Source organism: Desarmillaria tabescens (assembly GCF_030435595.1).
Source record: "Desarmillaria tabescens strain CCBAS 213 chromosome Unknown EV420scaffold_17, whole genome shotgun sequence".
In the NCBI taxonomy this organism is placed as follows: domain Eukaryota; kingdom Fungi; phylum Basidiomycota; class Agaricomycetes; order Agaricales; family Physalacriaceae; genus Desarmillaria; species Desarmillaria tabescens.
The window spans coordinates 278672-304204 of record NW_026848316.1 but is presented as its reverse complement, the minus strand read 5'-3'; the positions used below and the strand labels follow the sequence as shown (position 1 = coordinate 304204).

At 48.4% G+C, this 25533-nt stretch overlaps 13 protein-coding genes across 13 annotated transcripts; 6 read left to right on the top strand and 7 right to left on the bottom strand.

Annotated features, from left to right (window-relative positions):
- The first annotated feature begins 46 nt into the window (after positions 1-46).
- On the top strand, positions 47-3097 carry EV420DRAFT_359122 (uncharacterized protein). The gene is made up of 7 exons (XM_060481838.1): positions 47-583; positions 636-901; positions 953-1507; positions 1557-2298; positions 2359-2629; positions 2681-2947; positions 3004-3097. Exons 1-6 carry the CDS (start codon positions 115-117, stop codon positions 2769-2771), a joined length of 2394 nt encoding a protein of 797 aa, XP_060330762.1. The 5' UTR covers positions 47-114; the 3' UTR covers positions 2772-2947; positions 3004-3097.
- On the top strand, positions 2587-4400 carry EV420DRAFT_1542568 (WD40-repeat-containing domain protein). The gene is made up of 9 exons (XM_060473167.1): positions 2587-2629; positions 2681-3158; positions 3210-3357; positions 3411-3507; positions 3564-3623; positions 3685-3950; positions 4004-4026; positions 4078-4165; positions 4219-4400. Exons 2-9 carry the CDS (start codon positions 2958-2960, stop codon positions 4242-4244), a joined length of 909 nt encoding a protein of 302 aa, XP_060330761.1. The 5' UTR covers positions 2587-2629; positions 2681-2957; the 3' UTR covers positions 4245-4400.
- Positions 4401-4937: 537 nt separating this feature from the next.
- EV420DRAFT_1620665 (P-loop containing nucleoside triphosphate hydrolase protein) lies at positions 4938-5745 on the top strand (the record flags this gene model as incomplete). Its single annotated transcript, XM_060475596.1, has 5 exons — positions 4938-4985; positions 5041-5097; positions 5153-5225; positions 5285-5619; positions 5680-5745. The coding sequence occupies 5 exons, from the start codon at positions 4938-4940 to the stop codon at positions 5743-5745; spliced, it is 579 nt and encodes a 192-aa protein (XP_060330760.1).
- Positions 5746-6129: 384 nt separating this feature from the next.
- On the bottom strand, positions 6130-6842 carry EV420DRAFT_1764147 (uncharacterized protein). The gene is made up of 4 exons (XM_060480768.1): positions 6596-6842; positions 6516-6542; positions 6386-6453; positions 6130-6329 (listed from the first exon to the last, which is right to left on the bottom strand). The coding sequence occupies exon 1, from the start codon at positions 6770-6772 to the stop codon at positions 6611-6613; it is 162 nt and encodes a 53-aa protein (XP_060330759.1). The 5' UTR covers positions 6773-6842; the 3' UTR covers positions 6130-6329; positions 6386-6453; positions 6516-6542; positions 6596-6610.
- On the bottom strand, positions 6843-7420 carry EV420DRAFT_1542561 (uncharacterized protein; the record flags this gene model as incomplete). Its single annotated transcript, XM_060473166.1, has 1 exon — positions 6843-7420. A coding segment is annotated over exon 1 (271 nt), but the record flags the coding sequence as incomplete, so codon positions are not given.
- A 103-nt stretch (positions 7421-7523) lies between these two features.
- Positions 7524-8731, top strand: EV420DRAFT_1620664 (uncharacterized protein; the record flags this gene model as incomplete). Its single annotated transcript, XM_060475595.1, has 6 exons — positions 7524-7571; positions 7625-7691; positions 7754-7899; positions 8014-8054; positions 8092-8143; positions 8201-8731. 6 exons carry the CDS (start codon positions 7524-7526, stop codon positions 8729-8731), a joined length of 885 nt encoding a protein of 294 aa, XP_060330757.1.
- A 1800-nt stretch (positions 8732-10531) lies between these two features.
- On the bottom strand, positions 10532-11559 carry EV420DRAFT_1542543 (uncharacterized protein; the record flags this gene model as incomplete). Its single annotated transcript, XM_060473165.1, has 2 exons — positions 10532-11502; positions 11553-11559. 2 exons carry the CDS (start codon positions 11557-11559, stop codon positions 10532-10534), a joined length of 978 nt encoding a protein of 325 aa, XP_060330756.1.
- A 7-nt stretch (positions 11560-11566) lies between these two features.
- EV420DRAFT_359329 (uncharacterized protein) lies at positions 11567-13275 on the bottom strand. The gene is made up of 3 exons (XM_060481839.1): positions 12303-13275; positions 11848-12240; positions 11567-11795 (listed from the first exon to the last, which is right to left on the bottom strand). The coding sequence occupies exons 1-2, from the start codon at positions 13096-13098 to the stop codon at positions 11849-11851; spliced, it is 1188 nt and encodes a 395-aa protein (XP_060330755.1). The 5' UTR covers positions 13099-13275; the 3' UTR covers positions 11567-11795; position 11848.
- An 856-nt stretch (positions 13276-14131) lies between these two features.
- Positions 14132-16282, bottom strand: EV420DRAFT_1542528 (arginase family-domain-containing protein). The gene is made up of 11 exons (XM_060473164.1): positions 16192-16282; positions 15641-16140; positions 15467-15588; positions 15225-15407; positions 15115-15162; positions 14905-15057; positions 14712-14845; positions 14610-14650; positions 14473-14551; positions 14379-14419; positions 14132-14326 (listed from the first exon to the last, which is right to left on the bottom strand). The coding sequence occupies exons 2-11, from the start codon at positions 15909-15911 to the stop codon at positions 14205-14207; spliced, it is 1194 nt and encodes a 397-aa protein (XP_060330754.1). The 5' UTR covers positions 15912-16140; positions 16192-16282; the 3' UTR covers positions 14132-14204.
- A 447-nt stretch (positions 16283-16729) lies between these two features.
- Positions 16730-20203, top strand: EV420DRAFT_1620661 (OPT oligopeptide transporter protein-domain-containing protein; the record flags this gene model as incomplete). Its single annotated transcript, XM_060475594.1, has 21 exons — positions 16730-16909; positions 16961-17047; positions 17100-17196; positions 17256-17313; positions 17366-17442; positions 17501-17590; positions 17644-17671; positions 17719-17818; positions 17874-17915; positions 17971-18145; positions 18273-18623; positions 18747-18872; positions 18933-18968; positions 19024-19105; positions 19159-19223; positions 19280-19338; positions 19393-19429; positions 19489-19550; positions 19604-19719; positions 19772-19894; positions 19945-20203. The coding sequence occupies 21 exons, from the start codon at positions 16730-16732 to the stop codon at positions 20201-20203; spliced, it is 2250 nt and encodes a 749-aa protein (XP_060330753.1).
- Positions 20204-20403: 200 nt separating this feature from the next.
- Positions 20404-21276, bottom strand: EV420DRAFT_1642827 (uncharacterized protein; the record flags this gene model as incomplete). The annotated part of the gene is made up of 1 exon (XM_060477417.1): positions 20404-21276. One exon carries the CDS (start codon positions 21274-21276, stop codon positions 20404-20406), a length of 873 nt encoding a protein of 290 aa, XP_060330752.1.
- On the bottom strand, positions 21235-22369 carry EV420DRAFT_358229 (uncharacterized protein). Its single transcript, XM_060481837.1, has one exon. The coding sequence runs from the start codon at positions 22277-22279 to the stop codon at positions 21347-21349; it is 933 nt and encodes a 310-aa protein (XP_060330751.1). The 5' UTR covers positions 22280-22369; the 3' UTR covers positions 21235-21346.
- Positions 22370-23412: 1043 nt separating this feature from the next.
- EV420DRAFT_1642825 (kinase-like domain-containing protein) lies at positions 23413-24665 on the top strand (the record flags this gene model as incomplete). The annotated part of the gene is made up of 4 exons (XM_060477416.1): positions 23413-23808; positions 23861-24092; positions 24140-24371; positions 24419-24665. The coding sequence occupies 4 exons, from the start codon at positions 23413-23415 to the stop codon at positions 24663-24665; spliced, it is 1107 nt and encodes a 368-aa protein (XP_060330750.1).
- Positions 24666-25533: the final 868 nt, after the last annotated feature.

Below are 25533 nucleotides of genomic sequence, written 5' to 3'. Positions count from 1 at the left end.
CTCCCATTCTGGGCGTCCATCTTTGGCAATTGAATGAGCTGAAGAACAGCTTTTCTCTCGACCTTGATATTGCCTCAAAGCCGTACCCTCTGGCGCGCCATTTCCAAGGCTGCCATGGGTGATACATCCTCCATGGATGGCGAATCCTCCTCATTAGTAACCTCCATAACCTCAATTCTCGGTATCAAAAGCCAGACATTGAGATTCCGTCCTCACAAGTCAACCCAAAAGCCCCACGTTATTCTGCGACGCGTCCAAGTATCTCGAGATTCAGATAGTGGTGCTTCTTTGGGGTGCTCGGTGTACTTCAGTTTGTTTGCACAAAAACGAATCGAAGTGAAGCCCGGTAAAGAAATCCTTCTCGCCATTGCCTCTTCAGATGAGCGCTTTAAAGATCAGGCCATGGTCCTCGAAGGGGATACCGAAGAGTCTGAGTCTGAACATGAAGAGGACCCTGGTGTGTGTCCTAGATGTCATGGGCGAAAAGAAAGAGAGGAATCAGCTCCGCCACTCCAAGTCTCCATGCCTCCGAAAATGCGTCGAGCGTGGAATAGAAATTTAGAGGACACTTCTCCAGCACCAGGTGCGCTTGGCTTTTGAACTTTTCCTTTTGTTGCCCTTCAACGTACCCATAGACACCGGTAGCGCCACACGTGTGTCTGTTGGTGTGCAGGCTGCGCCTTCCTTTTCCACGGTGTCAGTTCAATCGCAGCCCAGAACTTCATGCGCATCTGTGCAAGCACAATGTTCTACAACATTTGCTTACGTTCAAACTTCCCTACCATCCTTACCTATGCACGTTTCTAGCCAAACACAGACCTTAGACGCGCATGTGGCTACCGAGGTGCAGAAGAAAATCCAGTTATCGCTGAACACTGATTCAGTGTCAGAGGATGCTCGTGTAAGTGTAGGATCCAGAGGTTTCTTTTTGTTCTTTGATGGACGCGCTTAGGAACGGTCTTTATCTCCAATGGAGCTGGATTCTCAATGCAGCAGTGCTCCAGATTCACCGGTATTTTCGCCTACGGGAGTACCTGCAATGATTGCCGTTCTAGACAGCACTACCAATACCCCGACCTCCATCTCCTCTAGTCTTGATGCCGTCGATATGCAAATTTCGCCAATCGAATCATCTGCGAGTCCTTTGACACCGCTGCCACAGTATATGAGGTTACCAAGTCCTATCAAGCAGGAGGACTCTGACTCTATCGATCTCGTCAAGACCGACTCACTCCTGGGTTTCCGGTTGTCGGATGATCCCATCTGCAACGCCGAAAAATCTGGCAAGTCCGATAATGCCTCTGTTGATCTCTCCGAAGTTCCGCGAACATCATCTGGTGTTGCCATAGATGGCTCAAGGCCTCAAAAATCTTCTGTTGGTGTCGAAGAATCAAAACCTTTGAAGCGTGTCATTCCAAATCCTTTTGTATCGGCGGGGTTTGTGTCCGATTTTATTGGCAGTGAAAGGAAGAGAACCCCAGTAAACGTTCACGTCTCTTCTACAGAGGTAAGTCTCCTAGAAGATCTTGTTTGGTTTATTGATCAATGGATTGTAGCCATCGACAAGCCAAGAGGGTGTCACTGAACGCCAAGCCTCGACTCCGCGTGATGCTGCCACAGGCGTGATAGCTGGCGCAACCAAAGAGAAAGGATCACAAGTGCTGAACGACGCCTCACTGTGTAAATCTCGCCTACCATCCAAACCGATTCCAACAGAACCCCGAGCAGCTAGGAGAAAACCGCCCACTGTACCAAGGTCCATGCTCGCTTTGAGCACCACCAATCCCCCATCCGAGAATACTTCCACGGCAACGGGCTCTCCCCCGCCAGACGCAAAATCCCTAGCCTACCTAGCGCCTGGAAGCGCTTCCAACCCATTGGGAATACGGCCCTGTAGCGGTCTGCCGACACCCCGTCAAACGCCTGTTTCTTCTAATCCGACGAAGAAACGCGTCGTTTTGGGATCTGATTGGCCGTTGACTAAAGCTATGTCGGTTAACGTTGGTAGTGCTTCGAAATCGTCTTTGCCGCCTAGTAATGGGTCAAGGCTGTTGGATATCGAAGGTTATGCTTCCCCGTCTCCTCCTTCGTCTCCGCCTCCACCGCCACCGCCACCGCCAGGAAATCCTCCACCCGAACTGTCGACACCATGCAGTCAAATGAAAGATGGGGATGCGCAGCAAGCACACTCTATGGGCAGCAAGTGGAAACGTATCTGTGTTCAATCACCTGCTCAACCTGAAAGGCTGGCGATCTCCAAAGCCCCACCAGCAGCGGAAGAAGAGAGAACCCCAGCGTGTACGTGTTTTCATTATCTCTAAGAGGGAAGTGTATGAAAACTCTAGCCCGCGTGCGTAGTGAAAGCAACTGCTGAGAATAAAGCGGATGGGAAAAAGCTGCTTTCACGAATATCACCTTCTGTGGAAAGGACTGCCAGAAAGTCGAGCACGCCCGTTGAGATACCCACCAAGACTACTCGTCTGATTGATGAGCCACCTTCTATCACACCAGTAAAGAGGAAGGCGGCTGAGGGTTTGGACCATTTCGATAAGTACTATATTTTCCAGCTAATGCCTAGCAACGATAGATGCTTCACCTACTACGCCCACGAAAAGAAATCCTTCTCGCAGTATGTTGATACAAGTTTCATTAGTATCAATTGTTGATGACCTCTATTCAGCCACGCCTATCCCGGTTCAACTGCCCGTCCACCACCCCCTCCCGCCAAAGCCCGTGCAATCCCAAGGCTGCACGTCTTTTCGAGGCGTTAAGCGTGAACGAGGTCCATCGCCCGATCTCTACGATTGTGAACGCTCCAAAAAGCCACGTCCAAAGTTTAAGTGGCCTACTATTAAATGCTTGCATTCCGTGGCGCTCAAGGGCAAAAGCGACGTCGCTGTAAAGACGATAACGATATCTTCGGACGGCATGTATGCTGCAGTGACATGTAAGGAGACATGCTCCTCTTAGTCATTGGACTGCTCGTCTTTACTCGTTGTTCAGGTAATCGAACCACACGGATATGGAATGCCCAGATGCGAGCTGAACTCGCGCAGTTGTCTCATGGAGCTTCAGTCGTCTCGGTTGTTTGGATGGAAGGTAGTTCCGGAATAATCACACTTCAAGAAGACGGTGTTGTCAGCAAGTGGATTCGAACAGTAGGTTTTATGATGTTGAGATGTTGTTCCCTTACTGACAAATGGTTCTAGGGATCAAACCAATGGCATTGGACAAAGATCGTCAATGCTGGTAAAGACAAGGGCTCAGAGGAGGGTTCGATGTGCCTAGCATATGGACGAGACCGTGTCGCTGTCTCCTTACCGCACTCCGGAGTCAAAATCTGGATATGGAATAAAGGTACGGACGACTCTTTCATTTTGTGGGTGTGAATCAACGGTGCATCTTTTCAGGCACATGGCAGTTCCAACGGTCTATTCTTAAGCAAAACGTGACGGCCATTAAATTCGTGCATGATGGGTCCGCTCTTCTTGGGGGAACGAAGAGACGGTGTTTTGTAAGTGGTGGTGCTAGTTGCATGATGGTATCCTGAGATATCGGAACAGGTGGCATAGCGAAGTGCCCAATGGAACTTTGCGGGCGTATGCGTTGATGAAGGATAAGATGTAAGTGCACGTCTTTGAGTCTTCATTCATGGTTGGGATTGTGACTCGACCTCGACTTTAGCGTGGATATAGACCTCAGTGTGGGTGGTACTTGTGCGCTGGTCACTCAAACGGGAGGAGTCGCTCGTTTGGTGGATATTCAAGATAGACGAGGTCAAGTGATGGCTGTCTATGGTAATACGGAGACTGAGACCCGACCGTCTGGTGATTTTGGAGCTGTGTTGGTTGCTAATGGTCAGGGTGTGCTGCACGGCAGTTCTGGAGGATGTGTTCTGATATGGGACATGAAAAAAGGAAGTCTGGTGTATGGGCTGGAGCATGAGGAAGGTGAATATCTATGCTATTGCTGCTGTTTAGTGATGCTCATCTTGATCCCGCAGATGATATCATCCAGGCAGTGGCGGTATAGTATTTTTTGCTACTATCTATCAAGTTTAATCTAACGCTCTAACAGGGATTCGATGGAGCATCTGGATGTATTCTTACTGGAACGAAACAGGGTTATTTATATTGGTGGCCGCAACCGTCACAACCAGAGTCTAGTCGGTATATTTCTTTTTTCATCCGCAGTGGATACTGATAAGTAGCGGAACAGATAAGCGCACGAAAGCTGCGGCATAATATCTTGTTTATTGAACAGTCAATTAATTCTTGTATCGTATATATCTTGTTATCTTGCTGCCGTACTTTAGCGGACTGTGGCTTGGCTTGATTGTCCTAGCAATGTATAATACTTATAGTATTGGTTGAATATTTGAAATTCGAGCGTGGGTAGAATGAAACGTGAGATTAAGTTTGTGTGTGTTTGTGGCGCGCGATAGAGCCGCTCCTGTACATGCGATCAACTGGCTCGTTTCCACCTCAGACCGTCCGAGACAGTTCTCTTAACGCCCACACACCCTGTCCTCCCCCTTCCCTCTTTGTTTCTGTACGTTGATCCTCCCTTTTTATTCTGTTTTCCTGTCTTTTCCTTGGACTGCAACCGTTTTGACGTCCCTATCAGCTATTCTCCAGACTCTAGAATCGGTTCCGTATACCTCAGCGACATCAATTATCGCGGTGTCAAGCTATATATCTCATCGTTATCTGTTCAAGGCAGATGTGAGTCTTGCTTCCGTGTTGAGGCGCCTGGATTCAGCCTCGTTGGGTCTCCCATGACACCGCCACGAGGTGTGGTTGTCACGCCAGAGTGCATGCAGGCAGACGCCTTTACCGGATACCCGCTATCTTCGACTTTATCTTCGTTCAACTCGCTCATAGAGTATTACAGAATTCCGAACAACATAAATTTGAGTAGGAGTTTCTCGTTGTAACATGCAGACGATCAAATGTGTGGTAGTGGGAGATGGTGCTGTGGGAAAGGTGAGTCGTTATCGATTATTCTCTGTTCTGGTGACTGGCTCATTTTACTGTGTAGACCTGTCTGTTGATTTCATACACGACAAACAAATTTCCCAGCGAATATGTCCCAACCGTACGTTGGCCATCTATCCCCCCATGCGACACCAACAAGACTCTTTTCTGCGCAGGTCTTTGATAACTATGCAGTGACAGTCATGATTGGAGAGGACCCCTATACATTAGGGCTTTTCGATACTGCCGGTGCGCTACCATCATTATCGCTATAGCAGCCTCAGCTCTCCTAATCCGATCGTGTACAGGCCAGGAGGATTATGACCGTCTTCGACCTCTATCGTATCCCCAGACAGATGTTTTCTTGGTTTGCTTCAGTGTCACATCCCCCGCATCATTCGAGAACGTCAAGGAGAAGTGGTTCCCAGAGGTTCATCATCATTGTCCCGGAGTTCCATGCCTCATTGTAGGCACGCAAATTGATCTTCGGGATGATTCCCAAGTGATCGAGAAGCTGGCGAGACAAAAACAAAGACCGGTAACGAATGAACAAGGCGAGCGGCTTGCGAGGGAGCTCGGTGCAGTCAAATACGTCGAGTGTTCTGCATTAACACAAAAGGGTCTGAAGAATGTTTTCGATGAGGTACGGGCGGCTGCGTCGCATCACGGTTCGGATCTTTTTACTGATCGTTTTGTTCATCAGGCTATTGTCGCTGCACTTGAGCCTCCCGTCGTCAAGAACAGGAAGAATAGATGTGTCATCGTGTGATACCCAACCCACTCATGACTTTTCTTTCCGTTCTTATCCATCTTCAACGTCTCTTCTTAACGATTTATTTCTACCTGACGACGTGCTGATCTGTCGTATCGCCTCTTTCTTATCTGCTCTCTCCATCCATTATATAAATCAGCCCCGATGGTCCTGTCCACTACTAAGTTACCGTTCCCAGCATAGTAGGCGCTCCTTATCGCTCGGTGATCTTTCCATTCCATCGTTTCAATAATTCATGACATATGGGTGTGTGGGTGAGATTAATCTATTGCGTCTTTTACATTGGGAACTCGAATAGAATGGACATGCGGAGCAATTTTGCGATATGGTTGCGTGCGATGATCAAAGCGCGGTAGTTGAATGCGATATGACCGGGGTATGCAAAAGTTCCCGGTACCGCTCTGTCAAGCTTATTTTTAAGTCAGGCCGCGCGGGATCTACAGTCTAGGCACGAATTTCTGAGAAGACAACACTATACCTGTCAAAGCTACACAATAGATACACAAAATTCATTCATATATGAACGGGAGAGAACAAAACAATGCTGGCAACACCACTAGGACGTCCTTGCATATTCCTAACTGAGAAATAGGTGTTCAAAGACACGAATGAATAGCCAACTATAGATATCACTCACCATGAAAACAGGGATGGGGATGGTAATTATACAGGAGGGGGCGATCTATTGATCAGGCGTTCACAGCTCTGTAATGATGCTCCTTCATAAGCCAAATGAGAACATCGACAGATGAAATAAGAACTACAACCTCTTGCCGACCTCCGCACGAGCCCAGCTGTCCGCAACCCTTAGTACCCTGTATTGACAAAGAGAGCTCATCTGACTTACTGAGAAGGCTTGTGTTCATCGGCCCGTCTGACGGGAGTAGGCCCTTCGCCACGCTTCATGACAAGCTGCTTCAAGGACTTCTTCGCGATGGTCTCGTCTGGGATGGGTGCAGCCACTAACAAGCATGGCAAAGAGAGTGACGGTGATCACGAGGAGGAAGGCGCGAACAGAGAACATGTCGATAGAGCACTTATTAGATGAAAGAGCTGTTACAACAGGAGCTAGCACTGGTAGGATGAAAGACCAGAAGGCTGAGGGAACAACCCCATGAGAGAGGGTATTATATATCCATTTTGGAAGAGCGCACTACGGGCACGATTGAAAAGATGCCGTAGAGGTGGTTTCAGCATGTCAGGAGCCAAGATTCAGATGAACGCGGAGACCGACACCGAGAAGAGGTACCAAAAAGATAAGAACCAGTATGGCCAATATCACAGTTGATGTAATATCAATAACGGTCCTGGCGGAGAATTCGTTGATTCGGGTGTCTGACGATCTGTATCATCATCTGTATGGTTCGAGCCAGGGTGATGGTCGCGTTCGAGCTCAGAATCTGAATGATGCGGAGAATGAAGTGGCTTAGATATCACCCTAGACCACTTGGTCTTCGAAGGGGGAGGCTTAAAATGGCATCGTCGTCCCTGTGTTCTTCTGCGGTAACATATGCAAAACCGGTCTCCGAATGGGGTCGTCCAGAGTAAAATTAGAGTCAATGACATGAGAAATTTTCCAGGGGTTACAACGTGTGAGCTCGAAGGTCGTCGGAATGAAGCAGAACTGAATACAGCAGGCTGATATTGCCGAGAACTTTAGTGGATCCTCCAAAGATCCTCTTAACCCCTGAAACGTGAACCATGGGCCGAAAGAAGGTGATGGTAAACAAAGGTCAACATTGAGTTCTCGTTTTGAACCTTTCCCCAAAACCGCCATGTCGCGTCCACAGGACGACAGGAATCAGGAAGCAACCGTGTATTTGGTGAACATTCCTCACCATTATATTTTTCAGCACAAATACTTATTGCTCTACAGGGAAATCTCGATGAACGTTGTACAGATGCGCTAGTATGGGAACTTATGTTACAAGCCGGTCCCGTTGGTATGCTGTCAGGGTCTTCTGTTCCACCGGTTCTTATCTTGACATATGTTTCCATTTCACAGTGAACGTACATCTTCCCAAGGATCGAATATCAATGGCTCATCAAGGCTACGGCTTTTGTGAGTTCTTGACAGAAGAGGACGCAGAATATGCCTGTAAGATTATGAACCAGATTAAATTATGGGGCAAGCCCATTCGGGTTAACAAGGTTCGTCGCAGGTTGCAAGTTATCGTTATTGAGGCCAACTCAAAGAGACATCTTCTTTTGACTTTCACATTCTACCTGACATTGTGCTAACAATACTTTACTTTTTCCTACCAGGCGTCCTCGGATAAGAAGCAACTTGACGTTGGAGCCAATTTGTTCATTGGTAATTTGGACGAGAATGTAGACTGAAAGGCTGCTGTACGACACCTTTAGCGCTTTTGGTATGATGGCAACGACTGCAAAGGTAAGTAGTTATCACCAGACTTATGTTTGACCCATTCTGACTTCATGCCGCCAATAGATTGCTCGAGATCCAGGTACAGGCACGTCGAAGGGATACGGATTCGTCTCGTATACAGATTTCGAAGCATCCGATGCAGCCGTTGAATCAATGAACGGCCAATTCCTGATGAACAAGGCGATAACCGTGCAGTACGCTTTCAAAAAGGACGGCAAAGGGGAGCGTCACGGCACATCTGCCGAGCGTTTACTGGCAGCCCAGGCTCGCAAGAATAATGCCTTACCTGTTGCCTCGCGTCCGCCTCCCGGTCCAATGGCTTTTGGTGCCCAGCCCCCAATGCCAGGATTCCAGGGACCGTATCAAGGACAATTTGCTGGTGTTCTTGCTCAACCACCGCCACCGCCCGGGTTTACACCACAGCAGACAGTCATGCCGCCGATGGGCATGCCGCCTATGGCTCCTCCTATGCCAATGCCTATTCCACCCCCTGGAATGCCGGTGTATGGAGGTTTCCCTCCCCCGCCTCCTCCAGGATTCGCCTTTCCTCCCGGAGCTATGCCACCCCAGCCGCCTCCACAACCGCAATTCTAGAGATGTCGTATATTGCATATCGTTGCTTTCAGTACTCTATTTGCCTGTACTTACCCTTCCCTTCCATATGGTGCGCTGCCGTACAAGTTTTCTTTCTCGGTATTGATGTCCCGCTGTTATTCTTATCTTGGGCCCGGCCCGTGGTGCTTAATGACTGTAAACATTCATCATTGGTAGCATTGTGTGTGGGAAACGTCATTGACACGGGCAATTTTCGCCGTTGTCGTCATTCGTCATCGAGCTTCGCAAAGCGCGCGGATCCCCTCAATCACCGTCGAAACTTTTCTTCCGTGACGGTGGTCAACGACCTGAAGCGTCATAGCCGCCGTTATCAAGGCTTATTTCCCGTCGGTGATGGCGGAATATTTCTCGAAAAAATTATGCCGATCCGTTGGCGTGTATCGTTTGAGCTCAAATACCAACGCGTCCAGGTTCCTATCCTCGGTGTAAGATGGAATCACGATTATAGGGTGACACGGGAACTATCTGCAAATACATTCGAGACTCAAATTTAGGATCTAGGAGTGGGAGCATCCCCCGTTCCTGAGACGATGTTCTTTGAACATGAATACAGCCCGATCACTATCAAACAAGTCACAAATCTGCAAATGCCGCGCTGGTCTACTTACAGGACACCGATAGTAAATGGAGTATCCTCGGAAATTCCGTAATCTCTTGGAGGTGCGGCAGGCTCCTCACAAGTTATCACCGAGAGCAAGGTTGAAGTTACTAATTGACCCACTACCGATGATAAGTTCTGAATATCAACAGCGCGTCGATTCTCACACCGAGTGACATCACTGTGCGGGTCGCTCAAATCTTCCATAACCTCTGACGAAACCATCGAGCCCAAGCCGCAGTTTGGATGCAAACCCAAGTCCAATCCGATCGCCAAGCACCAGTTCTCAAATTTTGATTTCAATGTTGCCCCCATCAGCGCGTCTATCGGCAAGCAGGTTTACGCTTCTGCTCCCGAGAGCGTTTCAAAAATAGTAAAGCATGTCGCAGATAAAGTGTGGTATAGCCGTTCTCGCTTTTTGACAAAAGCCTAGATAGCGTCATTAAATTGCGTGATGCGGGTATTGGATAAGAGAAAGCGCTTCATTCTTGCTCCAAGCTTTAACGGCAGCTTAATTACCATGGACACCGATACCCAAGGGTCTTGATAATGAGACGCATGGTCGAACATGGGCTCGGAGTAAGTGAAAGCACGAAAGCACGATGCACGGAACAGAAGCCTTAAGGGAAAGATACATTAAATTGCGTCCCAATGTTCATCCTATGAGTTGGGGACAGCTTGTGTATTATTGTTCCCACACTTCTGAGCGCGAAGAACAAGCAACCAACCTCCGGGATGTGACGGTGCCTCATCCACGCATCCATAAATCCAATCAATATACAAGAAGCCTTCCCTTCGTCAACATCGGCAGGGCGTCATCGATGCTCAGCGGGCCCAAGAACGGTTTATTCGGTTCCAGACCCCCACCAACGTTCAGATGAACCTTTCTCAGACACCTCATCTCTTTCCCCGTCAAAGCCCTATCTAGCGCATTCCAATTTTCCCGGATGCCATCTAGCGATATAGGCACATCGTTGTTATACAGGTCCATTGCGGATTTCGGTGGTATTGTCAGTGTAACCTCCTGGATATAACTCTCGGCCATCCTACTGAAGATGAGGCTCCACCAGTGGACTATCGTGGAGATAGGAAACCAGGCGGCGAATTCGGTGAGCGCTGGGGATATCATTAGGTGAATGTGGCGTATGCCCGGTAGTCCCAAATCCAAGACTATGTCGTTGCTAATATCTGAGCGCCGCCAAAACAAAAAGAGAGACAGGATTAGCACACAAATCTCGGGTGATGAACTTTCGCGATGCAAACGTACGGAGCACTTCCATATCCAACTCGATTTTGAGGGTTCTTAGAGATGGAAAGATCGTCTCTTTGGAATGGAGGAGCCCGTTGGCTGCGAGGATCTCTGAAAGCCCAACGAAGCGGATCCAGAGCGTCGTCACATGCGAGAGGTCCAGCGCGTCTAGGTCCCTCACCAGTTCCACCATCATTTTTTCCAATCTGATAAAATCGCTGTCATTGAGAGAGAGCGTGAGGCAATCTATGGGTAGCACGATCTTCGCAGCTACTTGTGGGGGTGATTCAGAGAGGACGACATCACATAGACTGATGTGCCTAATTGCTTGGGCGCCTTGGAATAGGGAGAATATGCCGTATACATCTATACAGATTTGGTTGAGGGTGGCTTCCTGGAGTTTGGGAAGCTGATTAAAGGCACGCCGCAGGAGATCTTTGAATATCACTGTGTCATCCCCATAATCGTAGAAACCAAACTCGAGGTATAGGCTCAGGAGGTTCTCCAAGCCATGGTCAAAGAAGATTGTCTCCCATGCCACTCTGGAGGATACAAGCCAGGGAAAATCTGGGTCGATCTCTTCATCGTCGTTTTTTATCGAGAGACTCTCGACAAAAGACGCGATATGGGGAGCCGCAGTAAGAAGGTCAGCAAATCGCTGTCCTGTGGACGGGCTTGCTGCGGTTTTCTCTTCCTCCGATTCTAGGAAAGACATGTCAATACGTGAATATAGGCGGCGTTGGCTCGTGTAGACCCATGATCTAGCAACAAGGGCGCATGAAGAGAGAGCACGATGATCGTCGATTGGGATTTCGTTGATAATAATATCAACGAGTTCCTGGGGAAGATAATGTTCTGTGGCGTCGGATCTTGGTTTCTGTTCCATCTGATCGCTAGGCTGCGCTATGATGATGCTTAGTATTGCCAGTTCAATGATATAGGAAGCCGCTTACTTGCCATCAGTACATGACTAAAATGAGAGAAATAGTATTCAGGGTTGCTTGCCATGTGTAATACATATCGGACCGTACCGGAAATTTGATGTCATTAGGTAGGATTATGTCTGCAACTACTTGAGCGTGTATAACACGAGAGACCAAGTTGGCATGGTATATAAATATATAAATGTGCGAAACTAAAAGCAAGGACGGAAAGCATAACGAATAACTTCAGAAAATACGGGTATACGGGTTTGCCTGAATGAGAACGCGTCAACTTGAGAATGAAGATAGTATGGAGATTACCCACCTCAGACTCGCAATAATCCCCGGTGATAAAGAACAGGAAATGCCTGTAGCAACCTCAAAAGCAGGGCTTTGTCAATCTCAAGATCTTCCACTTCCAGATGTACGTTTCTCAAGGAGGACATTTTTGGTTTGCACAAGGCTGCATCCAGGGCATGCCACATATAATTGGGAACGTGATGAAAGCGCGAGGCGGACCTCTTTGTAAGCGTAAGCGATATTTCCTCGATAGTACTGTCTTCGATAGCTTCGAAAGATCGCGTCCACCAAAGTACGATATCTAGAAGGGAGTTGCCGCAGTGTTCACAAGCTAATGCTTCTACAAGCCTGAGTTGTACGTGTCGGAACCGGCTGAAGCGAGTAGGAAGACATTCTTCCCGTCTGTGCATGTGAACGCCTATTGAAAGTTATTTTAGAAAAGGATTTTGTTCATGTGTTAAAACCAGGAACGCGTACTACAGTTTAGAGTTTGGATCTCGAGTATGTCCGGATTCTGGAGTATGGGACTCTCCAGTAGGACCTGCGCGGCGTTCGCTTCGTCGGAGTTTGCCACGAAAAGGCTCAGTTTTTTGGATACGCTGAGATCGACGACAGACGTGGGGGATATGAGCCATTCCATAAAGTCCTGAGCGTGCTGTATGTGCTGGAGTGACAGTGACAGCTCGTGGAGCGGCATGGAGAACCTAGGCGATGGAGGGGACAAATCCGGCAGGACCTCAATGGCGGAAATCGATAAATCGCAGATTGAACGGGACCGGCCCAGCAGACTGAACAACTCGTTCAGCCGAACCTGAAAGTCTTCCAACGCGACGCTCCTGAGCGACTCGAGCTGGAATACGGCGACGAGGACGCTTTTGAGTGAAAGAACGTCCTCCCACCATAGACCGCTGAAGGAGATATCGACGCTGTTGAGGCATTTCAGCAGGGAAATGACGGACATGAGCGTTCCGATGGAGGCGAGAAGCCATCTACGCGTCGAGTCGGAGGTCCGCCCTTCGTCGCATATTTCGAGATGCCGTACATGACGTCCGAGGTGAGGAGAGGTGGTCAAAAGGCGATGAAAGGTGTGACATGAGCTCATTTCCAATGGCAATGGTTCTGGAGGCGTCTCGAAGAAGATGTCAGAGAAGATGTGTCGCTGGCTGGATTCTTTCCATGAGCGGGAGACGAGCGCACAGGACTTTAGGGTCGTAAAATCTTCTTCCAGCTCGTCTGTTATCTGATCAACGATTTCTTGTGGTAGAGGGTTGGACATGCTGCGGCGAACGTTGACGGCAATGACCTAGGAGGAGCAAATTCGAGGATGTTGGAATGGGAAGAGGAAGGAGTATGGCGTACCATTGCTGGCGAAAAAAAAAAAGAAGGCAAGTTCTTTCAGCTCCACATGTGGTCGTCGCCAAGGCCTTATGTCCGTGCTTGTCAGCAACCTTAAGTGCCACATCTCTTCACAGCATCACCACCGTGCATCTCGTCGTTCAGTATTGGCCGTTCGCTCTCTTATGTTTGTTTTGAAGCCGTCACCACACCGGCTCTCAATGCCATGGTAGCCCGGAATTCGGATTGAAAGGTGTGTATCCAGGCCAAACAAGTCCGAGCATGAACCTGATTGTCATCGAAGTCCACAGATGCAGAATATGTGGCACACTATCAGAACGCTTTTCTCGCGTGGCATAAACGCTTTGATGGCCGATTTCTTGGGCGCCCGTTGGCTGGCATGAACCCAAGGCACTACTATAAATCGTTGTTCGCCTCTTGCTGTTATTGGTGAGCTTCCGCTTTCATCGGCTTCTTCGTCGACGTTCATCTTGCTGCGTAGTGTTGACTATATGCATCGGTGTAACGGGAGAAGTGGTCACCGAACAAACCGTTTTGGAGCCGACTGTCAAGTTCTATCAAAAGCCCAGGCTTGGTCCGATGCCGTCTCACCAGTTGACTAGCTGATGTTAGCTGGCATTTGGAGCCGTTGCTCTAGAAGCCATCATTCAAATCTCTGTATTTGGTGTCAGACTGTTCATAACGGCGACGCGAATTTCCAACCGATAAGTATTCAGTGTTACAGGGATAGACCATCTAAACGAAAGTACGAGACCTCACAGACTGGCGCATCTAAGGTAGCTCGACGTTTTGCCGTTCTGTTTCGCAAGTATCTTTGTGATCGCCGAGTTACAGTTGCTTTACTTCTTGAGGCTCTCAAAGACCTTCGTTGATATTCTGACATCGATGCTCCTCTTGCACTGTCTGTATTTTCTACTTAACAATCAACCTTTTGCACCTGCGGATTGACTGGCTAGCCAGTTCATTGCTAGACTGTTCAGAGTATCTATTCTACCTGAACCGCATTTAACCCTCGTCTCCGTCTTTTCATAGGTACTTCAAATCCTCTAAAGAAAATGGACCTTTGTGAGGCGCAGGCGGCTCTCCCAGCTGAAGCATCGTGAGGAAGTCATGCACTATATCGGCTGCTGCGATACCGGTAACATCAGCTGTAATAAATCTCAGTAACGGGTCAGGTTCGGTGTAGCTTGGGCCGCCTACCAGAATCATAAGCGGGAGCAACCTCGACGATGTCAGCGCCTCTGTTAAACGTGCTGTCAGATGGAGAGAATGCGAGGCAGGACAGGGGACATACACGAAATTAAGCCCAGATAGACCACGGATGATGCGCTTAACTTCACGGGTCGTCCAACCACCTGTTTCGGGAGTTCCAGCTAATACGTATAAAAGGTGAGAAAGCGCATCAGTGGTATAGTGAGAATTGTGACATACTTGCAGGTGCCAGGGCCGGGTCAACGACGTCGATATCAAGACTATAGTAAGAAAACGGTCAGCCGAATCAAAAATACGAGCAAGAAATGAAAGATATCCCACCTGAGGTAAACGGGACTGTTCCCGATCCTCTGTCTTATTTTCTTGATGATGTTATTGATACCATAGTCGTCAATATCGTCGGTGCTGATGACCTGGAACCCAACAGCGTCGTCATGTTCTACGTCTTGAATGCCCTACGAAACACACCGGACATTTAACAGACGCCCCAGTCTTCAAGCTAGAGGAGACTCACACCCATCTTGCACCGAATGCCTGCATGGATACTGGTGTTCGTCATCAGGTTTTCTTCAGCAGCAACGGCAAAGAAGGTGCCGTGGGTGATACGTTCCTGCTCCGTTGTGCCACCAGGGGGCCATGTGTCGAGGTGCGCATCGAAGTGGATTACCTGGTAGGGGTAATTAGTGCAATCCAGAAGAGCGTACTAGTCACGATAGCAACTAACAGATACCGGGCCGTAGACTTTATTTAGAGATCGCAGGATCGGAAGAACCTTTAGTACAGAATATGTCAGATTGTGGAGATAATGGTTATTTTGAAATCCCTCAGGCTTACGATGGTGTGATCTCCCCCTAGGGTAACGATCCGCGGATGTTCCTTTCCGTCCAATGAGATAGCGGCGGTTTGCGGCTTGTATGCCTCGTTGGTGCCTCCCAAGACGGGTCGCGAGAGGAGGGTGGTGTACGCGGCTTCCATCTGGTCGATGGCTTTTGCGTTATCGTAAGCCGAGAGGGGAACCTTCGAAAAGAGACATAAATTATAAAAGAAGATGGTCGTGCGAACAGAGTGTAACTTACATCCCCACAATCATGCAACCCCGCACCGAGATCGTGCGGGCTCGTCCCCCACGTCAAAGTGTACCCGCGAGCATGCTGTCTTCTGGATCCCGAGCGAATGGCAAAAGGACCAAATCGCGCACCTTGCGAGGCGGTTGGTGATTATATCTGACGGAGGCTCAAAGATACACGCACCAGGTCGATACGAGGTGGTCGTATCAAACGGGAACCCAATAATCGCGATATCGAATAACTGAGAAGGGTCCTCCAGACAACGCGTATAGGGAAAGTGTGAGAAGCTCAGAGGGCCAGTGTAGCCTAGGTCTTCTTGAGCGCCGTAACGAGTTGTCCATGGTTCCGTGCTGATGTCCACTTGGTGGGGACTCGTGAAAGGGTGTTGGTGCCGGTGCGCGAGTACTGCAGCTGACGATAGCAAAAAGAGGGTCAACTTGACGGAGTTCGACATGTTCTACTAAAGACAAGCCCTCTTGGATGGGCGATAGGTAATATAGTTTCGTAGACTTATCTTATGCCAAGCGTTAGCATTGCAAGATAAGGAGATGACATAACTTATCTATTATCCACAAAGGACTTGCAAATCAACAGCCGTTGCCATCACTGACCGGCACTTTTCATTGAGATAAGTAGGAGTATCGGAGTATGCCACGGCTGAGTTCGTCCGATTCACGGGTGCTCTATGCTGGTAATCAGAAGTTACACCGATACACAGGGTCGAACTTTTTGACAATACATGTCGTATATAGCTACTGGGATCGGCCAAAGAGCTCGGCGTTGTAGTACGCGTAACTACGGCTAGCGAGGACGCGTCCGTGAGTGTGAGAAACCGAGGAAATTCGAATTGGAAACTTGATCGGCGATTTTACTTCCGACCATATGCTACACGATCTACCATGGCCAACCGTTCAACCGTACTAAGCGACAAAATTCGACCAAGGGTCGTTATCTGCGACTGCGTCAGACTGTATCTAGATTTTCTGCTTCTGCTGGTTTCTGGCGTTTGTGCGTCCTGCTAGTACTACTGCTGGTCTTTGACCTGAACATCTGGTAAGTGTACTACTAAAAACGAAAGACGTAAAATTCAGTCAGCCTTGGGCTATCTAACTGCGGACCGAAGGCGTCCGAAGCTGATATCAACAATACCATGGAACTGCGATTAAGCAACCTCAGATAAGCCCAGTTCGTCAAATTCTGTCTGGTGATACACACTAGTACTTAAGCAACACACGGTGTCTGCTTCCTTGTTCACCTCGTCTTCTTATCGTGATGACAAGTGTATACGAGGCGACCACTCTACCTGAGCTCGACAAGAAACCGTCTGCCGATGCTGAGAAAGCCAACTTCACAGAGAAAGTTGAACCTGTCGATTCCAGCAACGACTCGGATCTGGGACTAGAGCCGAAGGATGAGGCGGTTATCGAGCGTGCCGAGGATGTCGCTGTTCAGGTTGGTAATTGAACTGCTGCGTAAATCAAACTTCTAATGCTTATTTTGTAGGTCATATCCACTCGAGACGATCCGGACCTTCCTATCGTTACCTTCAGGGCCATATTTTTGGGCGTTGGTCTCAGCGCGTTCTCTTCCGTAAGTATACAAAATTCTCTCGGTGAACTGTCATGACTTATCTCCTCCCAAGGTCCTCGCGACCATCTACACGTTCAAACCTCAGAATGCAAGTGTGTCGCAGCTGTTCTGCCTTATCATCGCTTATGTTCTGGGTACCGGCATGGCTGGTGAGATATTACGCTCTTGTTACACTTACGCGGCCCCTATTTATGTCAATGCCTCGCAGGATTGATTCCCAGCACGGGTTATTGGCGGTATTTGAATCCTGGTCCATTCAACATCAAGTATGTTTTAGCATCCATCTCTTATGGTTGATTGCTAAACGCGTTCGCTTAGAGAGCACACTGCTATCGTTATCATGGCTTCTACGGCGTCGAACATAGCCTTAGCCATGGAGAATATTGCCGCCATGGGTCAGCCGTCGTCACCATTCTCGAAAAGTGCTACATACTGACAGATGATCCATCCAAGATCTCTTTTATGACCTTCATATGAACGGTGCTGTGGCAATCTTCCAAATCTTTTCAACCCAGATGATAGGTTATGGCATTGCCGGACTTCGTGAGTGCTGAATTTCCGAGTATGTAGTGTTGGGTGTTTACTTACGCTTCTAGTGCGGACACTCCTCGTTTATCCGACCTAGTAAGTTTCAATATATATCCGTAGCACACTGTTAATTCTGCTTCCAGCGCATTCTACCCGTCCTACATCTCGGTGGTGAACCTGTTACAAAGTTTACACTTTAGTGGAACGCTGAATGCGAAGAAGCGAAAGTTCTTCTGGATCGTTGTGTGTTAACTTGTCTATCGCCGCGTGCAAGGATATTCTCTAATTGACATTTCAGTTTGCTGCTATCTTCTTCTGGGAATGGATTCCTCAATACCCCGTTCGTGTCCTTGACATGCATCCTTTCTATACTAATTCTAACATTCGGATGAAAGTTCCCCCTTCTCACCGCTATCTCGATTATATGTCTTGCAGATAACGGACGACACGAATTTGTACGAAACCTCTTCGGGGCAGGATCTAGTAACGAGGGCATCGGCTTTTTCTCTTTCGGTCTTTCATGGACTTTGATCACTCAAGGTTACCCGCTGGTTTGGCCTCTCCAGACACGTACGTGTATTACTGCCTCCTTTCGTAAACTTGTATTCTGACTCGCCCCAGAGGTGAACTCATATAGTGCGTCTATTCTTCGAATGATTGATGTCGACATGATCTGACGTTCACTGTCTTCTCACAGTCGGCATGCTGCTGGGATACATCGTCCTGACGGCAAGTTATTACACGAACGTCTTCAATGGACGTGATATCCTTTGGATGTCTACTTCTCTCTTTGGCAAGGACGGAGAAACATATGATCAATCCGCTGTTATCGACTCGAACTACCACCTTAATGCCACTGCAATTGCGGAAGTTGGCCTCCCGCGTTACACGACAACGTACGCTATTAGTCAATTGTGTTACAACCTCTCACTTGGGAGTGCGGTAACCTATGTGTTGCTTTGGCATTGGCGGGAGTTGAGGGCCGCCTTCGGTGGACTCAGGTTCCTGAAGAGGGGACATGCAGATATAGATGACCCGCATTATAACGGTAAGGCGTTCTACCTGTTATGAGGTATGGAAGCTGACAAGGACACTTTCGGCAGAGATGAAGAAATATAGTAAGTCGCTGTTCAGCAGAGTAGCGAAGCGGGATGCTAAACCGTTGACGCAGAGGAGGTCCCGCAATGGGTTTACGCGGCGTTGTTTGTTGTTTCCCTCGGGGTCGCTATTGGCACATCATATGCTGGTCCTGGAGGATATGTCTTGATTCCAGCTTGGAGTATCATCTTCTTCACAGGTATATCACGTTCTTTCCGCTTTAAAAGATCTGTTTACTGAAAAGTATATGGTTAATTAGTCTTTAGTTTCTTCATGGCAACCCTCTTGGGATTCAGTAAGCAGTTCTAGTATTCCGCTTGGAGATCTATGTTTCTGACTGGCTTGTACAGTCACGGCTACTACTGGATTCAACATCTCGTTGAAGTACGCGGTGCAGATTATAGCTGCTTTCATTCATCCTGGCGAGCCGATGTGCGTGTCTAATCTATTTCGGCGTCCAGACGGTCTGATATATGTCTTCTCAGAACCGTCATGTACGCCAACTTGTTCGGAAACAGCTCTGCATGGCAGACACTATATATGTTGCAAGGTCTGTCTATGTCATGTCCCTGCTGCGCGTCCTAGGAGTCTAAATTCTTATGATAGATCTTAAATTGGGACAGTACACGAAGCTGCCGCCAAGAATCACCTTCGCTGCCCAAATGGTTCGTTTCGCCTGCTCCGGTCTGTGAATGTCTGACGTTTTTTTTCTTTGGCAGGCCGGATCCATCATCGGATCGGTATTTAACTACACAAGCGAGTATTGCTTCGTTTTTTTGCCACCGACTGAATTGACTAAACCTTCATTTACTTAGTGATGAATACGATTGTAACGAATAACAGAGATGTGTTGAAAGATCCCACTGGGACACGTGTGGTAAGTACTGCACCGACGCTTATTTCCTCTTTCTTGACAGCGGTTTGCCGTAGTGGAGCGGATGGAATATCCAATCGGTCAATTCTGCTTCTGTGGCAATGGGTGCTTTAGGTAAAGAGCTCTTCACCTACGGAAAGGAATCTGGATATTGGATCATTCCGTTTGGCATGTATGTCTACGTTCCACTGGCCCTCTTCCTTTTGACATCAAGCTTGACTTAGGTTTATTGGTCTATTTTGTCCGATCCCGTTCTGGGTAATACACCGATACTCGAAACCAGAAAGCGCATTGGCAAAGACGATGAAGTACATCAACGTCCCCATCATTACTTTATACATAGGATAGTACGTGTGGAGGTTCATGATCGACCCTTCTGGAGCTCACTGATTCTTAGTCTCCCATACTCCGTCAACGGCCAGTGGTGGTCTTGTTTCGTGATTGGTTTCTTCTCGCAGTGGTGGCTAAGGAAGCACAGACCCGGCTGGTTCAAGAAATACAACTACCTGACGTCTGCAGCCCTGGACGGGGGAAGTCAAGTCATCCTGTTCATCCTCAGTTTTGCAGTCTTTGGTGCCAGCAACAAAGCGGTGGACTTCCCGTACTGGTGGGGTAATCCAGAGAATTTGTCTGTAGATAGGTGCATGTCGACATGATGGGAGAAGAGTATTTATGAGTATACGAGGCACGGTTTGTACACGGCGGTTTGACGCCAATCGGATATCATTTCGGAGAATTTATGACAGACGCTATAGACGACGAAAGCATCTTCGAATAATTTAAACGGAGGCAGTTTGGAACAGGCGCTTGTCCTCACCCGAAGGGGCTTGCTTCCCTCCCATCCAAACTCCTGAGGCTATGTTCGATGCACTGTGAAAAGGCTTCCCAGACTCCTTATCTGTTCATCGGCGTGGGATTTGGGACGATGAGAAGAGATGGAAGCTTCCTGCAATCTCGCCACCCCGGGTGGTGGATTACAGCGAGTTCGCAAAAGCCCAACCAGCGTGTCCTCTTGATATGCGCCACTGTCCACCAAAATCAGAACCCGTAATTCTGGACATAATGTTCCTGGTGTTAATGCCTCCAGGAAATCATCATCGACGATCAAATCCCTGCCACAATCCCTGCTCTGTTGTATTCTCAATTTGTGGAGTGTAGGGACACTTGAAAGACATTGAAGTACGACAAGGGAGGGCACGGAGATGTATTCATCGAGTGATAGGGTAGTCAATGAGCATGCTGATGCGTTTAACAGGTTATCCAACGAAAGAAATGATTGCAAATAGGTCCGTTCCCACAGACGGCCAGTACTACGTCCCCCGATGTCCAATTTCTCCAGTCTTGGAAGATGAAGATTATCGAATATGTGAGATAGTGCCAACCATGTAAATAAAGCTGGCTCTCTGCCTGAAACGTGGAATTCGCGGAGTCTGGGGAGCGTCACTCGATGAGGGGAAGATGTCGGTTGTGGACCTGTGAGTATACGATGATGATTTGCCGTCTTCAAATGCAGCAACTCTAGCTTGACGCATTGAGCGAGTGCCCTCCACAGTTCGGATCCAAGGAATGTCCATTTCTCTCCAACGTCAATATGGATGTCGACGAGCTGATGCCAAGGAGCCCGAGGAAATCCCGTGAGCGCTGTTGTGGACGTCGTGATTTTGAACTCGCGAAGTAGAGGAGCCCTTTCCAAGAAAGAGAGGTTGTTCACAGCGATAGGACCATGCATGGTGGGGGAGCAAATATGTAAGGCAAACTGTTCCAACATCGGAAAACAGAGACTGTCGAAAACTGCATGATCATTGAAGCCCATCGGCAGCGTCAAAATGATGCGTCTCCAACGGTAGCAATGTGGGAGGCCAAGGCAATAAATGACATCTCTCTAGCTCCTCTGCTGAGCACGTCCGGCTCGCTGAAAGACATACATCCAAAGGCAGCCGACCCGATCGCTTCAACCAGGCCCTGAGAATCTTTCGACTCCCAGGAGCCGCCCAATCAACGGCACCTGCGACGCGCGAGATGGTGATCTTCAGTGAAGACCATAGACTGGGGGTGCTAAAGGACACCCTTCGCCATCGGCTGCATACCCTCCCAAATACGACGGGTGCTTCGAAAGCGTACCCACCCTCTGGCCAAATATCCTGGAATTGTTTGTCACCGATGCAATAAAGGAAAATCTCCTGGAGTAACTCTGTGGGCACGCGACGAATGGGGGAGAGAATGGCGAGGTGTTCGGCAACCAAAAAATTGGACTGCACCGCTTCGCGTTCAGAAGAGACGGTTTGGATCATTTCCTGTAAATTGATGAGCTCGACGTCAATGATATTTGACACCTCTTCATAATGGTCGTTCATCTCCGACACGTGGACAAGTAAGGATTGTTGCGCTTCCTTTGGTAGAAGAAGATTCATGAAAGATGATGGGAGGTGCTCGTCAACTCTCAGCTGTGATTGCAGAGATCTGCCATTGGAAATGAGGGAATTGAACCTTTCCTGCAAATCAGCAATCTCCACATCCAAGTTTCGGATCTTTTCTGCGGGTTCGGCGCAGAATTGGGTAATATTCTGGACATCCTCTTCCGTCGGACAATCGTTGGACGTGAGGAGCTTGTGGAAAGGCGAAGCGATGATGTCCATGAGAACGGATTTAGGATGAGCAACATTTTCCCAGGGTAGTTGATGGCCATCATGGCTGGTTATGATCCCAACGATGTAGGCATCACGTTCAAACATCGTAGAAAGCTTCTAGCTTCTGATATCACTTTCGATAACAGATAAAAATCACATCAGCTGGACCCCCTTTGTGGCGCCAATAAGCTGGCTGTCAAAGGTGTTCCAAAGCGAAAACCAAAAGTCACCCTATTAGAAACCACTGACCCAGACAGCGGTGTGGCGTTTCAAGCGAGACCGACAATGATCGTGGGGCAAAATACTTCGCTTGCAACAAAATCTGTCGCTTTGGATCGACCGCATTCGAAGCCAACGGATATTTTGTTAGCCGGGGCTTTGGTTTTTATCTTACCCATAGCAGGAGCTTTCGAAGCTGGACAAGGGTGTCAGAGGTCAGACTCTGTCGTCCATCACGGGCGAGAACATTCGGCAGTAGTTAAAAGGATCTCTGCCTTGGCGAATAGATGGAAAGGCGTGGGGGAGGGCGCACTGTTCGCAGCACCTGGATCTCCGAAGTTTCGGCGACTAAACATGTGGTTAGCTGATAAACAGAAAATGTCGCCTTCGAAAAAGAGAAAAGTAGAATGGAGAGCAAGTCGCATTAACGAGAGAAGAAGCAGCGGGCAAGCAACCATCACGAGAGAGACGACCTAGGCAGAACGACGTCGCCCCTACACGCTACGCGCGAATGCACTTAATCGTCAAGTTGACCAAAAGAATTTATATAGGCCGTAAATGACTGGAATACATACGCGTGAAAGTTTATGCGCCTGCATTTTAGCCCAAGGATGTGGACTCAGCTTTGCCTTGGAAAACTGAAGACGCCGAATGCAAACGTCGCTTGATTTTCAAGGCCAGAAGCAACAAGATAATTCATCGGTGAATAGACGAAGGCATAGAGAAAGAGCAACACCGCAGCAACAACTGCATCCGAGCCATGATGCAGAAAGGGCACCAAATCGAGTATCCCCTGATGCGACGTTGCTGGAGCTCGTCAAGGGCCAGGAATTATGCATATTTATCCTGAATGAGTCGTTTGCGTCCGTGATATTCGGTTGGTAACCAGAATGAATGATCAAGAAAAAAGTCACGACATCGTGTTCATCCCAAAACAGAGCAGCAGGGCCAAAGACAGCGTGGGAATTTATAACACGCCTTTGTTTGAAAAAAGTCTCTCATCATCTCCTTTCACGACGATGGAGTATACCTTCGGTGGCAAGTACCGCCTCGAGCAGGAGATTGCCAATGGCGGTTGCGGCACCGTCTTCCTAGGCACACATAATGTCGCCGGCAAGCCAGTCGCCATCAAGCTCGAGCCATCGGAACCCAGACGCAGCAGACGACGTCGCCACTCTGATCCCGATATTCCACAGCATCACCATCACCAAGGTCCTTCTCCACTAAAGCTGGAGTCGCAGATCTATAAGCGCCTAATGGGCGGTCCTGGCGTTCCGTGGATCATGTATTCAGGAAAGCAAGGCGATTACAATGTCATGGTCATCGACCTCTTGGGCCCCTCGCTGGAGGATCTCTTCCGCATGTGCAACCGGTGTTTTTCATTGAAGACAGTATTGTTGTTGGCGGATCAATTGGTGCGTCTCTTGCTTTCATTTCGGCGCTAATTGACGCGAATGTCACTTCAAGATATCTCGAATCCAATATATCCATTCTCACTCGCTCCTTCATCGCGACATTAAGCCTGCTAATTTTGTCATGGGCACCGGCAAATCCGTTCACCAAGTCAATATTATCGACTTTGGTCTTGCCAAGAAGTTTCGCGATCCGCGGACGGCAGCGCATATTCCGTACAAGCAGGACGACGTACACGGTGTGGGGACATCGTTGTTTGCTGCTATTAACACCCACCTAGGAGTTGGTACGTATTGTCCTCTTTTTAATAAACGGTTCTGACAGCTTGAATAGAATCTTCGCGACGGGATGATCTGGAGTCCTTGGCATATATGCTAATTTACTTCCTCAAGGGAACGCTACCCTGGCGGAAAATGCGTGCACCAACTCATCCACCTCCTGGTACACCAGACTATCCTCCATATAACCCGGTCACTGAAACGTGGAATTTAATCCGCGACGCCAAGCTCAAAGCCGAGGAGAAGTTGACGCAAGGACTGCCGCCTGAGTTCGATGTGCTTTATAGGTGCGTTCATTTTATCTTCAGTCGGCTGTTTTTAATATAAACCTTAGATATGCGCGGTCATTATCCTTTGACGATTTGCCCGATTACGAGGGACTAAGGGAACTATTCCATGGCTTAGCAAAGCGCGTAGGCGTAGAATATGACGGCGTCTTCGACTGGACTGTCCCCCCACCCTCATCTCCGTCTGCGTCTTCGTCTTCTGTACCCCATGCGGAAGAGGAGGTTACGGGTGGCAGGTTCTGCGAGGCATGTCGGAAGAAACGGTTGGCAAACGCCAACAGTGGGAAGCGGTAGCAAACACTGAAGGGCCTCAATATGTAAGAGGCCCACGGTGGACAAACATGGTTATAACCTCGAGGGACTGTCGGTGTTGCGCTGTATAGATATAATTAATCAGCTAACTTATGCTGATGGTGAGTTAGCCGTCGCGTATACTGTGTATTATTGAGCCTGATAATACCCTAATATCTGTCGATACCTTTTATGTATAATTTACCGCTCCATTATACCCACACAAGTTCCATTAGCACTCCAATCCCAAGGCCCTGTTCTTCAAGCTTCATATCACGTTTCCATCTTTTAGAACTGCTTCTGGTTTTCTCACGTTTGTCTCTTTTTCAAAAGCAGCAGGGTGTTGCCCTCTGCCCACAGAGCAGAATTCGCTTGCTTGCTAGAATTGGAAACCTTTGGAGGTCGGTCATATAGACTATTACCGTCTTGTTCGGGCAGAATTCAATGGACGCCTCTGCCCATACGGCGCGGTTGGTCGTAGCCTACAATGTTCATTTTAGGATTGACTGTATGTTATGTAGGCATGACAGAACATTCTGGGTCTCAAATTTTTTGCATGACAGCTAGGAGGCTCTTGTCGTACATCCTTGTTCAGACGCATTCTCCAAAACATAATTGGCTCTCAGTTTCGGTACAAGCGCCGTGTGAGAGAAACCACCATGGCGCCTTGGCGCAAAAGTCCACTTGAAGCTCCAGACCCAGTGTATACAAGAACTCGGAGATCAGCGAAGATTTGAGGGAAGTAGGTTGGTACTTGCTACTGGGATGTCCCGAGCATACTCCCACACCCACCGAACCTATTGTTAGTGCAGCCAAAGAATACTTCGACTTAGCTTAGGCCCAACCGTGCTAGCGCCGTATGTGAATATGA

Excerpts from the sequence above, each read along its gene's own strand:
- EV420DRAFT_359122 (XM_060481838.1), top strand. The coding sequence starts at position 115 with ATGGGTGATACATCCTCCATGGATGGCGAATCCTCCTCATTAGTAACC. Across the intron at positions 584-635 it reads GGACACTTCTCCAGCACCAG|ACACCGGTAGCGCCACACGT; the intron begins GTGCGCTTGGCT and ends ACGTACCCATAG. Across the intron at positions 902-952 it reads CAGTGTCAGAGGATGCTCGT|GAACGGTCTTTATCTCCAAT; the intron begins GTAAGTGTAGGA and ends GGACGCGCTTAG.
- EV420DRAFT_1542568 (XM_060473167.1), top strand. The coding sequence starts at position 2,958 with ATGCTCCTCTTAGTCATTGGACTGCTCGTCTTTACTCGTTGTTCAGGT. Across the intron at positions 3,159-3,209 it reads TCAGCAAGTGGATTCGAACA|GGATCAAACCAATGGCATTG; the intron begins GTAGGTTTTATG and ends AAATGGTTCTAG. Across the intron at positions 4,027-4,077 it reads ATATCATCCAGGCAGTGGCG|GGATTCGATGGAGCATCTGG; the intron begins GTATAGTATTTT and ends ACGCTCTAACAG.
- EV420DRAFT_1764147 (XM_060480768.1), bottom strand. The coding sequence starts at position 6,772 with ATGTTCTCTGTTCGCGCCTTCCTCCTCGTGATCACCGTCACTCTCTTT.
- EV420DRAFT_359329 (XM_060481839.1), bottom strand. The coding sequence starts at position 13,098 with ATGTCCAACCCTCTACCACAAGAAATCGTTGATCAGATAACAGACGAG. Across the intron at positions 12,241-12,302 it reads CGAGATCCAAACTCTAAACT|GCGTTCACATGCACAGACGG; the intron begins GTAGTACGCGTT and ends AACTTTCAATAG.
- EV420DRAFT_1542528 (XM_060473164.1), bottom strand. The coding sequence starts at position 15,911 with ATGTCGAACTCCGTCAAGTTGACCCTCTTTTTGCTATCGTCAGCTGCA. Across the intron at positions 14,552-14,609 it reads CCCGGCCCTGGCACCTGCAA|CTGGAACTCCCGAAACAGGT; the intron begins GTATGTCACAAT and ends TATACGTATTAG. Across the intron at positions 14,327-14,378 it reads TGCTCCCGCTTATGATTCTG|CTGATGTTACCGGTATCGCA; the intron begins GTAGGCGGCCCA and ends GATTTATTACAG.
- EV420DRAFT_358229 (XM_060481837.1), bottom strand. The coding sequence starts at position 22,279 with ATGTTTGAACGTGATGCCTACATCGTTGGGATCATAACCAGCCATGAT.